The sequence below is a fragment of the Myodes glareolus genome, chromosome 16, assembly GCF_982192425.1.
Source record: "Myodes glareolus chromosome 16, mMyoGla1.1, whole genome shotgun sequence".
NCBI classification, from domain to species: Eukaryota; Metazoa; Chordata; class Mammalia; order Rodentia; family Cricetidae; genus Myodes; species Myodes glareolus.
The window spans coordinates 58883366-58904255 of NC_142041.1; the positions used below are offsets into that span (position 1 = coordinate 58883366).

Consider the following 20890-nt stretch of genomic DNA (forward strand, 5'->3'; position numbering starts at 1 on the left):
GGAAGCAGAAAGTAGAAAGTCCAGTGGATTTTCTTCTAGCTTCTCAGCAAGAGCCCCGCTAAGAGGGCCATCACGCTAACCAGGAGTGACGGCATGGCCCCGCAGTCCCTGGTACCTGGGGAACTGAAGCAAGAGGGTCGCTTGAACTCAGTGGTTCAAAGCCAGCTTGGATGACACAGCAAGACCCTGCCTCCAAATAAAAAAGCGAAAGATACCATTCTGTAAAGCCCAAATCGTTTTCTTTTTAAGGGAGTACAAATCGATGGCTAAGCTATCTTGCTCCTCTTGAAAGGAGCTGGTATTGATGAACACAGAAAAACTAAAGACAAAAGGAAAACCTGTTCCAGCAAACAAAAGAGAGTGTGGAACTCAAACACAGATTTAACTCAGAATGAAATCTAAACTGTCCATAATGCAAGACTTTCACCATGAGCCTTGGCTCTGTAATGTAAACCACGCCAAGCCGAGTTTATCCCCAGAGGTGTCCTTTATCCCCTGAAAGCCGAATAAATTATCAGAATGTCACTTCCAACAGTTGCCTTGTTGTAAAAACACTAAGGAATATCAATGTGTGTGATCAAATAAATTGATTTAAATACCCTAATGGAATAGTGTTCCAATATCTTCAGTACGTTTTAAGACATTTTTAGCAAAAGATTTTCAGTATATCCCATTAAAGCAGTGTTTCTGTTTAGCAAGATAAAGTAAACTAGGTAGGGTGTGGTGACATGTGCCCAGATCTGAATCTTCAGAGGTTGAGACAGGAGAAAGAGAGGTCCAAGGCCAGCTTATCTAATTTGTCTATGGCCAGCTACATGAGATGCCATCATGAACTTCCAATCTACAGTCAGCTGGAGAATCCATTTTGTACAAGTAGAGCAATGAGTTGTCAGGGTGCCCCAGATTTACAGAAGAGTGGGATCATCCATCACAGTCCAGAAAGGAAGTGAAAAGGAGAATGTGCCAGAAATATGAGCAAGAAAATCAGACTGAACACTGATTTCATAAACCAACTATCCAACATGCTCAGACTCCTCTTATTCGCCCCTACGTGTGTGTGTGTGTGTGTGTGTGTGTGTGTGTGTGTGTGTGTGGTGATCCACACCAATGTGGAAAAGCTAGAAACCCACAATCCCTTGCAATTCAAGAAACTAAAAAGTAGCATATACAGGGATGCACAGCTAATCAGTGGGCAAACTTCTGGAGTCCAGCCATAGTGAGGGAGGAGCGATATTACAAGCAAAGGGGCCAATACCATGATGGGAAAACCCACAGAAACAGCTGACCTGAGCTAGTGGGAGCTCACTGACTCTGGACTGACAGCTGGGGATGCTGCATGAGACTGAACTAGGCCCTCTGAATGTGGGTAACAGTTGTATGGCCTGGGTAGTTTGTGGTCACTAGGAGTGGAACCAGTGTTTATCCCTAGTGCATGAACTGGCTCTTTGGAGGCCATTCCCTATGGATGGAGAACTTGCCCAGCCTAGATATATGGGAGAGGACCTTGATCCTGCCTCAAATGATGTGACAGATGTAGCTACCAAGGTCTTTTTCCCTTCTCCTGGCGATTCGCAGGACCGTGTGACCTCCGGCTCCCTGGAGATTCTGCACTAGCACTGGCTTGAGGGGATAGCTTAGCAAGAACCTGGCTCTCTTTGTTATGGTGATTCCACCTGTATTCAAGGTTCTAGCAGTGGGCCCATAGCCTGGACTCCCCCAGCTGATTCTGCCTGAGGCGTCAGGGCCTTTATTCTCCTTCCTGCTTCTGTTGGGAGGAGGCCTTGCCCTTTCTGATCCCGCTTGCCCACTTCTATAAATATCCGACTTGAGTTTAATAAAGTGGCCATTTACTCTTGGTAAATGAGCAAAGGTCTCTTTTTTGTGTGTGTCTGTTTTAAACCCTCAGGACAATCGTCCATTCTCGTGGGCCCGAGTTCGGGAAGGCGCGCACCTGGATCGGGTGTGGGTATCCACAGATTTTGTTGACTCCCCATGGGAGGCCTCACCCACTCTGAGGAAAGGATGGGGGTGGGGTGGGGAGAAGATGGGGGGAGCAGGAGGACAGGAGAGAGAGGGAACTGGGATTGGTAAGTAAAATAAGATTGTTTTAAAAATTAAAAAAAAAACTAGCATTTAAATTTCCATAAATAAGTCTTAAATCTCAGAATGGATTCTTCTCATTTCTATATGATAGTAGAACCCCTCGGAAAAAGCACTAGACATTTTGAGAAGCACTGGGCAGGGAATATGGCAGAGAGCCATGAAAAGAAAGGGCGACCAAAGTATCTAGAAAAAGCCTTCGGGAGTGGAGAAATGACTCAGCCATTAAAAGCACTTTCTGCTCTTGTAGAAGACCTGGCTTTGTTCCCCAGTACCCACAGAGCAGCCTACAATAACCTGTTATTTCAGTCACAGGGGATCTGGCACTCTCTTCTGGCCTCTGCAGGCACCAGGCATGCAAGTGATGTACAGACATGCATGTAGGCAAACACGCGTATACATAAAATATAACAGATAGATCTTTAGAAAGAACTTCAGCAGTTGTATGGATTTGATATCAATATCTCCTTTTACCGTTCAATTCGTATATTTCACTTTGAAGTCCTAATTTACAAAGTATCAATATCTCTAACCATGCCTCCATCTCTTCCCTTGAGTCTATTTTGTATTTCTCCAAATTAAAATTCTAAATATATTTATATGTCTTAAATTATTTAACACCAACTTCATCTCAATTCAGCTGTAAAATAAATTGTGGGGGCTGGAAAGATGGCTCAGTGGTTAAGGGTGTAGACTGATCTTGTAGAGGTCCCAAGTTCAGTTGCCAGTACCCACATCTGGCATCCCACAATCACTTCTAACTTCAACTCCAGGAGAGGGACTCCAAAGTTATCTGTACCCATACAGGTGCACGCATGCGCATGCACAAGCACACACAGACACACAGACACAGACACACACACACACACACACACACAACATCATCATCATCATCCTTCTGAGACTGTAGTGACAGCTCTGTGATGTATTAGTAATTTCATCTTATACCTCTGTCTCACTGGTCAAAATGCCACAGTTATTTCATCATGAGCATCTGATAAACCGCATACTCTATAATTTATATAAATATTAACTCTGAGAATTCAGGAAATGAAACTGGAAACAAACAATGGGAGTCACTGTAGTTTTCTTAAACAAGGGGACTTGCTGTCATTCAACAGAACAAAGATTACATACTTAGGAACAATTTAAGATGTTTAGATTTTAGAATGTTTAATCTATCTTTAATGACCTCTATTATTATTATTATTATTATTTCTAGTATCAGCACTTCCTGTTTGAGACAGAGTCACACCTTCCAGCTCTGGCTGGCCTCCAACTCCTTATATACACCATGCTAATCTCAAATTGACAGAAATCTGCCTGTCTGACTCTGCCTTACAGAAATCCGCCCCCTGTCTCCCAAGTTCTGGGATTACAGGTGTGCTGAATGCTAAACTCATTGTTTTTTAAGAGAAATAAAAATGGAAAAGCAAGACAGTCCATCCCACAGACATCCTTTCTCCAAGACAGCTACACAGGGACAATTGACACAGTTACTAAGGAAGAATATTTCCTTCTAGTGGATTTTCACACTTGCATAAGGATCTCCTCATAATACCATACTGCTCCCCTAAAACAAACCATCCTTTACACAATGCAATCACAGTGTTAGTAATCAGACATCCGTAATTGCAGCAAAGGCTACATCCAGATACGGGTATCCTCACGACCTGAAGCAGTGATGTTCAAACATCCTGCAGGGTGGGCCATTTCTTATATTATTTCATCTGTTACCATCCAATAAGTTTGCAAAACACACTCAAATAAATTGTTAGAAACTTGTTTGTTTGTTCTGGAGTTTCATTTTGGTTTTCTCATCATCAGTGTGTATAAGTGTGTACCATGTGTGTGCATGAATGCCAGGCTTGTGTCACCACATGTGTGTTGAGGTTGGAGGACTTTCTTTGGGAGTGTGTCTCTTCTTCCAACATAGAATCCAGAAACGGACTCTGGTCTTCATGCCAACCATCACTTTAAAGACTTGGAAAACATAAGCCTAACTTTTAATTACTACTGTCAAATTTAATCGATAAAATTATTCCCTTAAATTTCTTTTTTAAAGTTGGCTTACAATATAATGGGTTTCAGTGTGTGTGTGTGTGTGTGTGTGTGTGTGTGTGTGTGTGTGTGACATTTTGCTTCGTTCTTATTTGTCACTGTCTCCCACCTCCTCTCAAAGAGGCCATTCTCTCAAATTTCTGAAGTGATATTTGCAGTATTTCCTTTCAAATTTAACCAGCCATCAGCAGATATCTGTGAGCGACCCTGGTGTGGGGCCACACAGTTCCTATTTCGGGGCCCCGTTGACCATCACACTCAAGATCCCAGCATTGCCCTCTCTCATTGAGCTTCTTGGGACCCACACTTGGCAGAGCGCTGGCCTAAAGTACCATGCATATATTTACTTAAGAGATATACTTTACCTCTGACATTCCTTCCAAAGCCCATTGAGGAAAGCTTTTTGTTCACTTGTTCACTCATGTTTGATTTCTCCTTGATGACATCATCGTCGCTAACGACGTCAGCAGAAAATTTTTTCTTTTTCTTTTTCTTGTGCCGAGGCGGAAGCTTTTTTGGAAAAGTAAACATTGGGAATATCACAAGAAACATTGCCATGGCACAAAGGAGGAATCCACTCCACCTAAAAAATTGGGAAATGTGAGTAGCATTTTTGGCTTCGGTCTGGAGCAAGAACAAATCATAAAGATGGGTTTGTCGTGATAACACTGCAAAGACATCATTGCACCTTCGTCAAGTATAAGGCAGAAGAAAATTGAACCAACTGAGAAAATCAAGGTAATTTGCCTTCCTGTGGCATGAATGGAAAAATTCATAGTTATACGCGGATTTTAGTGACTATTATATTCAGCAACTTGGTTAGAATGCCATTCAAGAAATCTGCGTACAATCAGTTCTGCTAGAGAATGCATTTCATTAGTTTTTTTCTTTTTCTTTGTTTGAGCCTGAGTCTCATGTAATCCCAACTGACCTCAACCGATTATTATTTCAGGGTGACCTTGACTGTCTCACCTTCCTTCCTTTACAGCCCAATACCAAGATGACAGGCATGAGTCACCATACCTGGCTACAATAAATTTATTAGAAAAAAATAATAGATTACCTCACCTGCTATGAAGAGCAATATAACTGAAAGAAAGCAAATAGCTCTTGTCAAATGTACTTTGTTTGATGGTCATTTTGTGATGGAGATTGAAGCTACACCCTAACTTTATGTGCAGTGTATTTCTGATTGCTGATGGGGCTTCCATATTTTTACAAGTACTTAAGAATGTATTGCTCGCACCCCCCCCCCACTTATCCAGTCCTCACAGTATTTAACTGATATAATAGACAGCAAGACATTCATAGTTGGTCTTTGTCATCAAGAACTTAAGACTACTGTAAGCCAAAGATATAAGAAACACCCACCAAGAAGCGCAAGAAGATAGACAACTGAGCGTTGAATTCTATTTTGTAGTTTGTGTTCCAGCAAGCTTCCTAGAAGATGTGTTATCTAGTGTTTGGGACAGGTTAGATATTCAAAAATTTTGCCCAATACATAAATTGAAAGAAGTGGATTTACAAAGGTGGCAGGTATCAGTGTTGGGGACCATAGCTAGGTCAACATGTCTCCTTCAGAGCCTGGATGCTTATGGGCCCTCGTCAATCATTCCCCATTACCCCCTGGAATTAGAGTCCCCAAGCTGCTTCACTATCTCAGCCCTGCACCCTCCATCCTTGAGAGGGCAGGCAGGAGAGTCAGGATATTCATGAGCTGCGGTTTAGACACATCCGGGTTTGGATTCTGTCTTTACCACTTGCTAACTATGAGATCTTGGGGACTTATTTTACTTCTCCTAGTTGAATTTCTCGTCTGGAAAGGGGGTAAAAAAATGCTTCTGAGAGTCCTCAAATTTAAAGATGATCCTTACACCAGACCTAATATGCAGTAGCTACTTCGGTTCTGATTTTTATGTTTTAATGTTTTATGTTTGATGTTTAATGTTTTATGTTTTAATGAGCAGTAATTACGTTGGTTCTGTTTTTTAATGTAGATCTGCACTCAGACTAGATCTTCAACCTTCACCCAGCCTGTGATGATACAGAATTTCATGCAAGCATGAAATTGCTATGCTCTTTTTCAGATGTTTTAAGATGTTTATTTACTACAAGTGTGTTTTGATGTGGGGGGTAGTGTGCTTGCCACATTATATGTGTGGGGGTCAGAGGACAGCTCTGCGGAATCGGTTTTCCCCTTCAGCCTTCACATGGGCTCTGGGCAGTGGACTCTGGTGGCCAGGCTTGCAGAGCAAGCACCTTGCCCACTGAGCTATTTTTTCCAATTCTCGAGATACGCTGTAACAGCTGCAAAGAAGGGAAGCATTACCTCAAGCAAATAAAAGCGGGACAGCGTGTGATCAATTCAAAGCAAAGCAAACCAGTTAGAGTCCTCACTAGCTTCAAGAAATAGCCTTATGAAGCACGAGATAATGGAAGCCACTGAGGCCCTGCTGAGGAGGACTCTGAGAGAAGAGATGACAGGGGAATGTACAGCATACACTAGGAAGAGACCTCAATCACAGTCAACACTGAAAGGCCCAGGTATCTAAACCCCTTTCATGAACCATTACTCAACCCCGTCAAAAAGTAGGCAGTCAACGACAGCTCTGCCCTTCTCAGTTCCTTAACCCAGCCTGCTGCACAGAGGCTTTCTGCAAGTAATTCACTTCCCCAAATATTAATTTCTTCTCCTATAAAATGGGCACGATGTTAAAAGCTACATTTGATTGTTAAAAGGCTTAAACGAGTATATGTGTAAAGTTTTAGTATAACACTTGACACACATTGAGTGTCTAATAAATACCGCCATAATTTCACCCTTCACTCCTTCATCCTCTATTTAATGAAAATCTACCTTTGGTGCTGGGTATTGCATTCAATGAGAAACAATTACCAGCAAGACTACTGAACAGAAAAACATTCAAATTCATTTTTAAACAGACTCAGCTAACTCTAAACTGACAATAATTTATAGAATTAGGATTAAGCCATTAGTGGTTAGATATAATTATCTAACTATTGGTAAAATTTAAAGCCCTGAAGATGCCTTGGTCAGGTGGTGCAAGTCCATAATCCTAACTAACTACTTAGGAGGCAGAGGCAGAGGACTGCAAGGTCAAGGCCAGCCTGAGCAACTTGGTGAGCTCAAAGAAATAATTAAAATAAGAAAGAAAAATCTAGAAGAGGTGTATCATAGAGATAGAGCACTTGTTGGGTATGTGTGAGACCCTTCACTGAATCCCCTATTGAACTGCAAAAAACAAAACAAAAACAAAAACAAAACAACTGAAGGCTAGGACTTGCTACAAAGGCAAAACAGGATAAACTCAGAGCTCTTCATAGTCAACTCATTCCTAACAACAACCCTACAACCAAGGCACAGAGAAATTCCCCCAAGTCCACATAGCTATGTGGAGCACACTAGCAAAATGCAACATTAGGGTCCGTGCTCCACATTGAACCATTAACCACCAGTTGAGTAAATGCCCGTCCACTAGAAAACTGATAAACAACAGCCCGAGGCACAGGTCAGATGAGAGCTTCTGCCATCCTCCCTACCCCTTGCCCGTCCGTTGGTGCTTCTGTCTTCCCATCCCTAGGCTCCATTCCTACCACACTCATCTCAGGATATCTAAGGAGGATGCTGGGAACACACTGGATGTTCATCAGCCTACTTTAGGAATTCCTTTTCAAATGATGACAAGCAATTTTGATTCTGACTCATTCTAGAACCTCGATGAAAACAGCTGAGATCAAAATTTTCACTATCAGTCAAGAACTCAAAACCCCATCTGACAAGAGTTCTCCTCTTTGTATGACTCAAACACTCTACAGACCAAGCTCACCTGGGTGTTAGCCTGTCTAGCTTCAGTGTGGGATAGGATAAAAGTCAGAACTGTCAAACTGCCTCATTAATATCAGTTAACTTTCTAGAAGTTTGTGTTAAGTATATTTCCCACCAATCACAGAATTAAAGGGTTCTTATCTTACAATAAAACAGGATAAAGCACTCTAAGCCCCTCTCCTGAAAGGAATTGTGTGACACATGTAATTTCTAGTACTGAAAAGTTGTTTGCCACAAAATGAAAATCTGTCACTATATACCTGCTACTGACCCAGCAACATGAATTCGGGACACCAATATTTTCTGTCAGTGGCTCTGTTGTCACGAAGAAATAACCTGTTTCCTGCCAGTTGAGGACTACGAAGAACTATTCACCTGGCAAGAACACAAACAGTATACCACACCATGCTAAAATTCCCCGGCATTGTGAGCATCGCTGCTGCGGCAGGACTCTTACAGCCTAGCAAGTGAGAGACAGGCTAAATGTACAGCACATGTCGGGACACAAACTATTTCCAAAGAGAAAAGATCTGTCCAGTGGAGCAAGGGGAAAGCGGGGCTGGAGATCTGAGCCAGGGAGGACATGCAATTCTAAGTTCTTGTCAACTTCATGCCAGCCAGGGTCATCGGGAAAGCAGGAATCTCAGCTGGGAAATTGCCTCCACCACACTGGTATGGGTAAGTCTGTGCGTAGTTTCTCCATTTGTGATGCATGTGAGAGGACCCAGCCCGCTGTGGGTGGCTCCACCCTGGGCAGATGGCCCTAAGTTACTTAAGGATGCAAGCCGAGCAAGCTACAAAGAGCAGGTCAGCAAGCAGCATTCCTCTGTGGCTTTTGCTTCAAGCTCCGGTTAAGCTTCCTTAGCTTGCCTTGGTAATGGGCTGTACTCTGCAAACTGGCGTACCCTTTGTTCCCGCCAGTTGGTTTTGGTCAGTGTTTTATCACACCAACAAAAACCTAAGTAGGACAGAAAGGTTTTTTTTTTTTCCTCTAAAGCACAAAAAAGAAGATGGAAGACAGAGTTAAAGAGACCTTTTCGGAAAGTCCCCTCAGGGTCACAGAAGCCCTCTTCCTGCACTCTGCTTAAGACACAGTGGCCCAAAACACCTCTGTGTTGATTTCCTGTGGCTGCTATAAAAAGTTATCCCACACGAACTGACCCGCACAACACAAGCGCATCGACTCCAGCTACACACGGACTCAGCTCCTCACTCTGGGCCTCAAGACTTCTACACACACCATCTGAAGTCCTAGCTAGAGAAGAATCCGTCTCCTCCCTCTCTCTCTCCCCACCCCGCCCCGTCTTCCCCCCCACTGGGCCTGCAGCCCGCCTTATTTTGCTCATAGCCTTCCCCTACCTTCTTAGTGAACTTCCGCGATCTCCACTTCAGTCAGCAGATCTCTGAATCCAGCTCCTTACCTCATCTCTTCACCTAAGATACTCTCCCCTTCTCCAAATCCTTAACTTGATCATCTCTGCAAAGTCCCCTCACCACAGCTGGTCCCAGAGTCATAAGCTCTGGGGACAAGGAAATGGCTGTTTGTGGAGGAAATCACCCTGCCTACCATCTGTTACAGGTAATGCCTAGCTACAGTTTTTCGTCTTCTTCACTGGGAAAATTGTAACTGCAAAGTAGTACTGACTGTCCAAAATGGAGACACCACTCACCAGTTTCCGATGAAACGAGGGTCGTTCTGATCAAGGAGAACAGGATTTCTGGGATCGACATAGAAACCAATGAGTAGCCCGCCTAGTAAATATCCTACTGCGGGGCCAAGTGCTCCCATGACGTACATGATGGCTGAGGAGACAGAAGGGGAAAGACATCAGGTAGACAACGTTACACAAGAGCTGAAAGTTCTCGGACCTTATCATCACACCAAATATGTCATAGCTAGGTCCCGTGCCCGTCTTCTGAGATGTTCTCGCTGACATTGGGCTTCAAACTTTGCCCTTTAAGGCACTGTCTCCTGCTGCCTTTCTACAGCGTCAGAATCACTTAGCGAACTTTTGCGGTTACATCTGTTTTGACTTTTAATATGAGTATCCAGGCCACTCCCTAGAACCACTAAATTCAACTTTCTGGTTTATTAACATATACTTCTGGTCTGTGATAACGGGTTTCATCGTGGCATTTCCATACCTATGATGCATTTTTATCATATCACAGCCCTTACTGCTTCATATTCCCTTCATGCTGATCCCCTCCTCTTCCCACCCAGCCCCTCCTCTACTTTCATATCTTTTTTATGACTTAAAAATTTCCATCACGGTTTCAAACAGGGTCCTAGGTGAGAGATTCAAATTCAAAGTTTGAAAGTACAGACCCGGGCTAGTTAATAAGGCCATTTTTGGCTAGCCATGGGACATGAAAGGAAGAGGCAGAGGAGCGATCCTCCAAGTGGAAAAACAGTGGGTCTCATTTGTCACAGCTGGAATATTCTAGCAAGATGGCAAATCTGGAAGGCAGAGTTGTCCTGAAGACTGGATGCAGTTCAAAGAGCAGGTAACTAGCGGGCACTGCCCAAGTGCTCACCACCTATTAACATTTTTGCTAATTTTAGAATCAAATGAGATTTTAGGATGCCTTTGGTTCACTGCTAGTTTACATGACATCATTCAGAAAGTACAAGCGGGAAGCATCAACCACAGATGGACCAGAAACTAGTTTGTTAGAACTCGTCTGAAGAGCAGGGTGAGGGCGTCTTATTTTACACAGGTCAGAAAGGCAGTTGCTGGAGTCAAAAAACTTTTACTGTCAAGATGGATTGTAACAGAGAGAGAGAGAGAGAGAGAGAGAGAGAGAGAGAGAGAGAGAGAGAGAAGGAGGGAAGGAGGGAGGGAGGGAGAACAATGCTATTAGTATCCTTTTTCTGGGTTTTTTGAGACAGGGAACTACACCAGGCTAGCCCTAAACTTGGGCTCCTCTTGCTGCATTAGCCTCCAGGTTATGGAGCTACAGGTGCATGCCACTATTCCTGCCTCTGGTCCACTTTTTCCATATTTCTATTGTCACTTCTAAAATGCCAGGTTGGAAATCTTGAGGTGGAATATGGAATTTCTTAAAAGTCACTAAAGACTCTAGAGATACTTCTCATGCATTTCCCGCTACTCAGACTCCATCCTTGGGGACAAATCTATAGACATTTTTAGGTCACAGGTGCACACCAGGCGTGAGGAAGAAACACTGGAGGCAAGCGTTGTTTGTTCCCATCACTGTTGCTCCTTGGCATCCACCATAGAGACGATGTTTATATACATATGGTTTTTAAACAGCACATCTTTACCAGAAAGTGACCAAGATGGCTTCACTCTATTTTGTTATCCACACCTAAATAAACTTTGACTTTGTCACTCTTACAGAAAGTCACAGACAGGACCAGGATGGTAACTCAGTACCTTCTCCCACCTTTTACACCACTACAAATAGAAATCACAGCGCTCATTTTACGGAATCATCATATAACGATAAGATTTCACTAATGGTGCTTCCGTTCTTCATCTGGAGATTTATAATGTAGCTATTATTTATGTTTCTCATATAAATATCTCACATGTCTGGTCGATAACATTTGATGTAGCTAACTGGTGCCATCATATGGCTGTGCCACACTGCATTTGATGTTCCCTCATGGGTACTACTTTGATTCACAGGCGGGTCGTTAAGGTTGTTCTTCAGAAAACGGGATTCGTCTATTTGATGCTTTGTCATATGTGTGCGACTGAAGCACCAACAAAAAAATCATGCCCTCCAGTTCCCAACCATATTCAAAACCCTCTCTGGTCTTTTGTGGAGCTAGGGAACCAATGGTGATGCGGAAGGACTGGAAAGGCCACCCTCAACTGCCAAGCTCTCCAACAGCCTCCTTGGACATTCTAGCAGGTTGAGTAAGGACAAGGGGAAGCTTGACCCAACAAAACCTTCCTAATTGTCCTGTTGTTTGCTTCTTCCCAGTGGTTCTGGCACTTGTCTGTGTCCCCATGTTTTGTTTTGTGTTTTTTTTTTTTACCTTCAGACTTTATAGTTTCGCTTTGTTCTTAAGTTATTTTCCACCTGATCATTTTATTTCTGCTTTTTTACACTATATCATATGAACTGCTTTTCTGAAGCCCGCTCACCAATCCTCACACATTTAACATTCTCCTGGACAGATTTAGCCTCGATTGCAACCTGTCCTCTTTGACTTTTTTGTGTACATTCCTTGTTGCTGTCATGGTCAAATGTCTGACAGACCTTTTCCAAGGAAGGATTTTACTTGGTTTGCGGCTAGAGTGGATCCAGTCTATCATGACAAAGTTCACAGCTGTGAAAGTGTGTAACTATGACTACTCATGTGGATCAGGAGACCAAGAGAACTCCAAAGGAGACCGAGGTACGGTCATTGATACTGCCCTCTTGTAACCCATTCCCTCTGTCAAGGTTCCACCTCCTATTTCAGAAACTTCCCGAAATAGCCTCGCTAGCTGGAGAGCAAATTTCAACACATGAGCCTGTGGGAGACATGTTATATTCCAATCAGTCATTCCAGTCATTTCCATAGGCTCACAGCCATCTCATAACGCAAAATGCATCCAGCCTAACTTTAAAAGTGCCAGTCCTATAGTTCCAACAGCACCCTCTAGCTCCATGTCTAGCATCTGAGGTCTCTGATGGAAGCATTTGAGTTTAAAAGTCTCAGGTACCAGTCTGTACAATCAATGTTGCCTACTGCACGTGTCCTCTCTCTTAGGCTGGCAACGTTTCAGAACTTTAGCTTTCCTTGGATGACATCTCACAGTCCTGGCATCACCAGCGTCATAGGATCTCCATGACAAGTTAGGCTTCATCGTCACAGTATCGTGGAGTGGCCTTCAGGGCCTCCTCGATTGCAGAAAAGCTAACCCTGTGACACATTTGCTGGCTTCAGGACCGTTCTGAAACCTTGGTACAAGTTTCTATAACCCTATACCTCTTGCATTCTGCATGACTTCAAAGCAAGTAGTACAGTGGAGATGACATCAAATTTTGCTATAAGTACAAGATGTAACCTGGCCCCTTTTCTCCACAATTGCAGGGTCGTAGAGAGTCTGGGTGGCTGTAGCTGAGGAACATTGCTGTAGGTGGTCTTGCTGGGACAAGGAGACCCTGCCCTACCTATTTAGGCCTCTGCTTTTCAAGCACTTTCTTCTTAAATGTAAGTTTTCCAAATGGGTGATATTATTGCATGCTGGAGTTTTTCATGAGTGCGGTCTTCCCCTCCAGGTACTTATCCTATTATCCCAGTGCCAAATAAGGCAAGGATTACCTTTAATTGTGCAAATCCTTTTAATAATTATCTCTATTTCTTCCTCAGCTACCTGTCAACTTTAAATCAGCTCACACTTCTTGCTTTGCCAAACGACATTCTTCACATTTTCTGCTCATCTTTCTGTGCACTCTAAGTTTGGATTAAAGCAGGATAACCATGCCAGAGTCTGGATGTTACCTTCTCTAAAACATTTCCTGTGTGGAAGGTAGAGTGATGTCTTAGCAGGTAACTTCACACATGGCCTACCTGGTTAATTAGAGGGATGATTCTCTCTCATACCATCCCATTAGGGGAACGGGTAACTTCTAAACCCAAGGGCTCTGAAAAGGAACCACTGGCACTAGACAAACCAGGACACTGTTCATCAGCTCTAAGTAACCAGAGAGACCTCAACAGAGACTAGAGAGAGGAGGTGAAAGTGCCTGTGGCCACTCCCTCCGCATTTCCTCAACCCCTGTGAAGCTGCCACTTCCGTTTCAAGAAGTCAAAGATATTCCTCTTTCATCATAAAAGCCATTCGAGAGGGTTGCAGACATCATACCTCTGGGGAGTCGATTCTCACTCTAGAGTGTAGCCTTTTAAATTCTATTGTCCCAGTTGGATCCTCCAGCTTCTATGCCCCATCCTGAATCACAAGAAGCGATTCCAGAATTCCTAACAGCAGTTGGCCAGCCAGCCATGAGCCTCATGGGATGTGGGAAACTGGGTAGCCTAAGCACAACCAAGGAAGACAGCCTCCAAAGTTACTGTCTTTCTGACTTCACAGCCTAGATACCAAGTCACTCCTTCAATCACTCTGTGACAAGTCACTTGGGCAAGTCAGGGCCATTGCAAAGGTAATACGACCGACAAAGGGTCCTCAGTGAAGAAACAGATAAAACTGATTCAAGGACAATAAATTGATGGGAGTTCAACAATATGCTATGGACTGATGGGGAGGAAGGATATGTGGTAATTAGACAAAGGAGAAAGGTGATTGTTTGGGGGAAAAGATGGTTTTTGGTATAACCATCTCAGGATGCAAGCAGAGCCACCTGCATGGGCAAATGCACAGAGATGTCTAGAAGTGTGTTCAAGAAGCTGTGGGAATCCATGGTACTTTACTTATAGCAGCTAAAACTGGAAATAAGTAAAAGATCTAGGGGTAAATGGACTAGACCATTGTTTGTTTATCACTGGGACAAGCTCCCAGAGTCCAGTCAAAGATAGGGAGGAGTGATAATATGAGCAAAGGGGTCAACACCATGATGGGGATACCCACAGAAACAGCTGACCTGAGCTAGTGGGAGCTCACTGACTCCAGACTGACAGTGGGGGAACCTGCATAGGACAAAACTAGGTATTTGGACTGTGGGTGACAGTTGTGTGGTTTGGGGTAGTCTGTGTGGCCACTGGCAGTGGGACCAGGTTTTATCCCTAGTGCATGAACTGGCTTTTTGGAGCCCATTCTCTTTGGAGGGATACCTTGCTCAACCTAGATATAGTGTGAAGGGCCTTGGTCCTGCCTCAAAGTGATGCACCAGACTTTGTGGACTCCCCATGGGAAAGGTTTATCCTCTGGATGAGGGGTGGGTGGGGAAAAGGTGGGGACATTGAGAGAAGGGGAGAGAGTAGAAACTGGGATTGGTATGTAAAATGAGAAAAGGTTGTTTTATAAATAAATAAGGAAGGAAGGAAGGAGGGAGGGAGGGAAGGGAGGAGGAAGGAAGGAAGGAGATAGGCATATGAAAACTGTACTCTTTCAGAACAAATAAATTCCAAAGAAATCACTGAGCAGGCAGGGGTAGAATGAATGCCATGAGCAATGCAAGAAGGATTCCTGAGAGGTCCAGGGATTCTAGGGGGCTTTGTGGGTAAAGAGATTGCCAAGGCAACACTCTGAGTTATGGTTCGATAGTAAATGCCCAGACAGGAGGCTCCATTCATGTCATCATTTACCAGTGCCCTGTACAAGCCTGCATTTAAACACGCACCACTACCCGCATCTCCTAGTGCTGATAGCATGTCCATTCTCTGCTTTGTACTTGTCTGCTTACACATGTGGTTGCATAGCCTGTTCGTGAACATTCCATCTTTCCTTTTGGGGTTCTACTTTCTATACTTCCTGAAGTGTTATCTCTTAAAAGTCAGAGTGCAACCTTCCATGGTGGGGATCACATGAGGACATGAAGCTTGTAAAGGCATGATCCCTAATTACCTAAGAAGAGGATTCCTACTTTCCTTTGATGTGGAATATGAACTTGAAACAAATTTTTGTAGTATTAAGTCCCTGGGATTTGGGAGGGCTGTTTCTTACTACCCCATGATCTTGTGTAGCTCAGTGTTGCACTGTATTAGGATTCCCATGAGAGTGTAAGAGTCCTTAAAACAGCAGTTGTTCATAGAGTTTGTGCTTCTGGACTGTCCTATAATGCATAGTGAGGAAATAAATGTTTGTTGAGTTAATTAAAAAAAAGAATGTTGCTTATCCATCTTAAAGAATGAGCTAAAGCATTTCAAAATCTCAAATGAAAGATGGAGGAGAATGGGCATCGCTGCCTATACCCTGGTCCCATCCTTGGGCCTCAGTGCACAGGCACCTGTGTGAGCACAAGCTGCCAGCTCCGCTTCCCCAAGGACAGTGAGACCTGCTAGCGACAGCGCTGGCTTCTCCCACAGTACCACTGCACAGTGCACAGCGTCCTGTGAAAATTCCAGCCCCGTTGGCTTTGAAGGAGTAAGTCCCTTCCTTTGGGACACGGAGAGCAGATGCAGCTCCTAGGAGGGGCCAGCAGGCATAGTCAAGGGCATCTCCATGTCTGTTTCCTGCCTTGCTAGGTCTCTCCTGATGCAGTCAGTGGAATTCTGAAAATCCAGAGTACCTTGTGTGTCAGAGATCTCTCTGGGCATCTCATCCTGCTGTGCCCAGGCCTTGGGTACAGTCAGATGCTCTTTTCTCTCCACAGGGTCCCTCTGTGGCCATGTGGCCCAGTTTTCAGACTTCTTCCAGAACCTTGCTGAAACACTATTCCCCAGAGTAGCCATGGCTCCCCACGGGTCTACACACAGAGTTCCGCACCTGCCATCGGGACTTTTGGTTGCCCTCACTGTTGGAGCTACCATCAGCACTCACGCAACCACATGTGTGCACTCATTGATCTCTTACCACCCACCTCTCTCGCCGTGTGTCAGGTCTGTGGGACCAGGGGCTATTCTTCATTGCCTCGTTATCAAGGGCTGAGGACTGCCGTCCCTAAACTGATGAAGATTTGTTGAATAGAGACAGAGATGCAAGCCGTGTATCTCGAGTGAATAGACAAAAGCAGCTGAAGCCTCATCTTACAACAGAATCTGAACAGCCGAGTGCTGGCTCCCCAAGAACCCTGTCTATCCTTGTGAGCCTCATCCTTACAACAGAATCTGAACAGCCGTGTGCTGGCTCTCTGAGGACCCCGTCTATCCTTGTGAGCCTCTATCTCTCCTCTCACCCCAGAGTCTGAGACTCACAAAGTTGATCCCTGTGGTTTAAAGTCACAAAGTCCTCACATTACCTTCGCCAGGCTCACTCGCAGTTCACTGCCTTCCTTTGTTGGGGTTCTCTTGGGGTCTCGCAGCCTTCTTGCAATGGGACTGGATTGCTGCAGCAGCATCTAGACTTGAGTTTTCACTTATCAACTTCTGATATCGTTCTCTGCCTCCAGCTTTTCATCACTCTTTGTGTATAATAGCTACCTGTGTTCCCGCTGGACCAGGACGCACATTCTCAGTTGCCCCATCACTAGCCCCAGGAACCAATGCCGCCATTGAACTAACTATGAATGTGAATTAGGTCCAGGCTCGGAAACTGGGCTTGCACCTAGAACCAGGCCACAGGCTTGTGTTCTATGTACATGCCTGCTGTCCTCAAATGCCTAGTAAAGCCAGCATGGGACACAGTGACGGGAAACCACCTCTTGCACATGCATGGGGACGCAACTACTGAGGATGAGAGACATGAAAGTTAGTCCACACACCACTGCAGTAGTGCACCAGTGATACCAACTCTCATTCCAATTGCACGCAAGCTCCTGGGAGACTGCCAGCACACTTTATTGTACCAGGGCACCAGACTTAAAGAAAACACCCCTTCCCTCATTACTTCCGTCCACCAGCATAGGGATAAGGGTCCTTTATTCTCAGTTATTTTGAGAAGAGGTTTTTTTCCTTTTAAAAGATTAAATTACTTTGACAGAGATTTGACAGCAAAAGACCAGCTGCCACAGCAGTCAGGGAGCAGTCTATCACTCGCCGGGGCGTCTAGGGAGCATCTTGGGTCATGAAGGAGCGAGGCAAAGGCCTTAAATAGACTCCTCGCCTTTCCTTCCAGCAGCAACCACCGACTCATATCGAGAACCCTATAGAAATATTCTCAAAGAAATCTGAAAATGATTTAGAGTATAACTTGTCCCCTCAAAGAGAATGTACAAGTGCATACAAAAGAATCCATTTGCCCTTAATTCATCTCTGGGGCCTAGAAGGAAGCCATTCAAACATTAAGTCACATTTGTGCTGTGACTTCAAAGCATCATGAAGGCCACTTGTGAGTGTGCACTCTCAGTGCCTCAGGACAGACTCCAAGGATGGCTGTCAGGAAACAAGTAGGAAGGAAATTCAACAAGTTTATAAAAAGTTAAGAATGAATCCTCTGATACTTCGAAAAGAAACCGCACGAAGCTAATCAAAACACTAGTGAAAAACATGGACCGTCACAAGTTACCAAAGAAATAGAAAATGCAGACAGTAAAGTGTGAAGCTAGTCAGTAGCCAGCAAAGCATAGAATAGGTCAGGATTGAGGCAGCTCACAGATGTCAGTGGACTGGTCATTCTTACAGGATACTGGTGACGGCTTGTGCAATCAGGCTTTTAACATATTTATACATACAGACATAGACATAAATACATAGATCTATCATTTGTGTTTTGGAGACAGAGCTCACGGTTTCCAAGTGAGCATGCATTTCAACTCATTGGAGAGTTAAAGACAGCTTTGCAGTCTTTATCCTCCTGCTTGCTTCTTGCAGTGCTGGGGATTGAAACCAGGTTTCAGGCATGCTCGACAAGCACTCTGCCAACTGACATCCATCCATGCCTGAAGACAATATTCATCAGTACATTCTGTATATCAGAAAAACAGAGATAGCAGTAGTAACAGGGAGACTAACGAAGTGTGAAGACACAGTGTGGCTATTAATTTTAATATTTATGAAAAGTTTTATGCCTTGGGAAAATACTTGACTCTAATGTTTGAGAGAAAATAAAGAATACATAATACATTGACAGTGTAATCGCATTTTTGCAAAAATACATGTTTAAATAAAAAACTATATGTTTAAAACAAAGTTCATAGAGCTAATTAGTAAGTTTGAGAAGTGCAAAAGATACAAGATGAACATTTAAATCAACTGTGTGTGTATAAATACACATATATATATATGATTGGGCACTCACAATACTATTATAAAAGCATCAAAAATATAAAGGTTCCAAGTATATTGGTACATATATATATGTGTGTTACATGTATGTATCTATATAAATATATGTATGCATACATAGACATGGAGGGGCTGATGAGATGGTTCACTAGGTAACATTACACACTACATCAGCCTGGTGAGTTGAGTTCAATCCCTGGTCAGATGCAGTAGCAGGGTTTTATAATCCCAGCACTCGACAGTGAGGTGGGAAGCAGAGCCAGGAGTCTGGAAGCTGTGACCTGACCTGAATTACACAGAAAGGCAGAAACCAGAGAAATCCTGCTCAAAGCCAAAGTGGAAGGAGAGAAACATCTCCTGAAACTTGTCCTCTGACCTCCACATGCATACCTGGCTTTCCTGTACCTACACACACACACACACATACACCATATATAAACATACATAATAATATTATTAAATAAAAATTTTTAAACTTTAGAAATATGTAAATATAAATACATCTAACATAGAGATAAATCAGATAAAACATACAATAGCTTTGGGTTAAAAATGTAAAAACACGTTGAAAGAACTTAAAGATTCAATAAAGTGTAAAAGATGTATACCTGATTCCTGTCTTGGGACATTCAATATTGTGAAATTATCAATTCTCCCAAAATTGGCAAATGCATGCAATGTGATTCTAGTCAAAATTCCAACAAGGTTTTTGCAGAAACTGATGAACTCATTCTTAAATTTGTATAAAATAAAATACAAAGAACAAAGGATGTCCAGCAATTTGGGTGGAGAACATAGACAGCCTAATGCCAAGACTTCTAGATGTCACTCTTGGGTCAGTTTCATACTGACCCATACCAAGACAGATAAAGTAAAGAGGTGGAAAATGAAATTGAGACGCAGATGAACATAAACATGGACACCACTGGCTTTTCGTCAGGGCACAAATGAAATTCCCTGGGAAGGGGACAGTATTCTCAAGAAACAAGACTGAGGCCAGTAGCTCTCCACATGTAACACCAAGACAGATCATAGACCTGATTGTGAAGCCCAGGACGTCCTGAGTCTAGAAGACAACTGGGGGAAATACATCTGAGTGGACACTTTTCCAGAGAAGACCCGTGGATGGCAAACAAGCATGCGAAAATGTTCAGACTCTTACCATTTTCTTTTACATTGCTGCAATAATACACCATAACTAAGGAAACATATAGATGGAAGAACTTATGGCCCCCAAAACAAAGTCCCTCCCAGGGGAGGCAAGGCAGGAAGCTCAGACCTCAGTTCTTCAACCACAAGAACAAAGCCGAGGGAAAGAATGAAGTGGGGTGGGGTTGTAAACCTCAAAGCCTGGTGATGTACCTCCTCCAGAAGCCTCCACCTCCTAAGCTTCCCCAAGTAGCACCTCAATTCTTGATTCTACACAAGCCTTGTTCAAATAGCACAACACATTAAAACCACAATTAAATACTACCAGACACCTATTCAGATGGCTAATTCTCAAAGTACTCAAGTCACCAGAATTCTCACACACTGCTGGCAAGAATATAAAATGGTACAGTTGTTTTGGAAAACATTTTGGTAAAGTCCTAATGAACTAAACACACACCTAATATATATGGTACTCTTGGGTGTATTCACACAAGAGATGAAAGTGTATGTGCCCACAAAGGCAGAATAGACACACTCGATCTGTAGTCAGTAAAACTAGAAACAGCCTAAGTGTCTACCTCAAAGGGAGCAGAAAAATCACACTGCTTTCTTACACGAGAATGCTGGCTATCAACACAAGGAAATGAATTAGTGGTGCACACTAAAACCTGGATAAACTCCAAGGTAAGGGAAAGAAAGACATTTTAAAAACACAAGCTACATGATTTACATTAGGAAATTCTAGATAATGCCATCCAGTTCCTGGTAAGAATGGCAAATCTGTTCCTGCCTGGGGACTATGTTACAAAGATGCACAAAGAAGATTCCATGGCACTAGCTATGATCACAGGTCATTTCAGTGAGCTGGGGGAGTGCTAAATCCTTTCAGACTGTATATGTAATTATATACACTTTATTCTATGTCAACTTTTAAAACTTTTTTCTCTTTTCTTTCATTTGATTTTATGCATGGGTGTTTGCCAGTA

At 43.3% G+C, this 20890-nt stretch overlaps 1 protein-coding gene across 4 annotated transcripts in view; it reads right to left on the bottom strand.

The window, feature by feature from the left end:
• Slco5a1 (solute carrier organic anion transporter family member 5A1) overlaps nt 1-20890 on the bottom strand; it is a 127067-nt gene that overhangs the window by 56014 nt on the left and 50163 nt on the right. For all 4 annotated transcript variants that reach the window (XM_048420350.3, XM_085677330.2, XM_048420351.3 and 1 more), the window contains exons 3-4: nt 9679-9811; nt 4527-4744 (exon numbers count right to left, since the gene is read on the bottom strand). In XM_048420350.3, coding sequence (XP_048276307.2) covers nt 4527-4744; nt 9679-9811 — 351 coding nt within the window. The remainder of the gene's footprint in view (nt 1-4526; nt 4745-9678; nt 9812-20890) is intronic.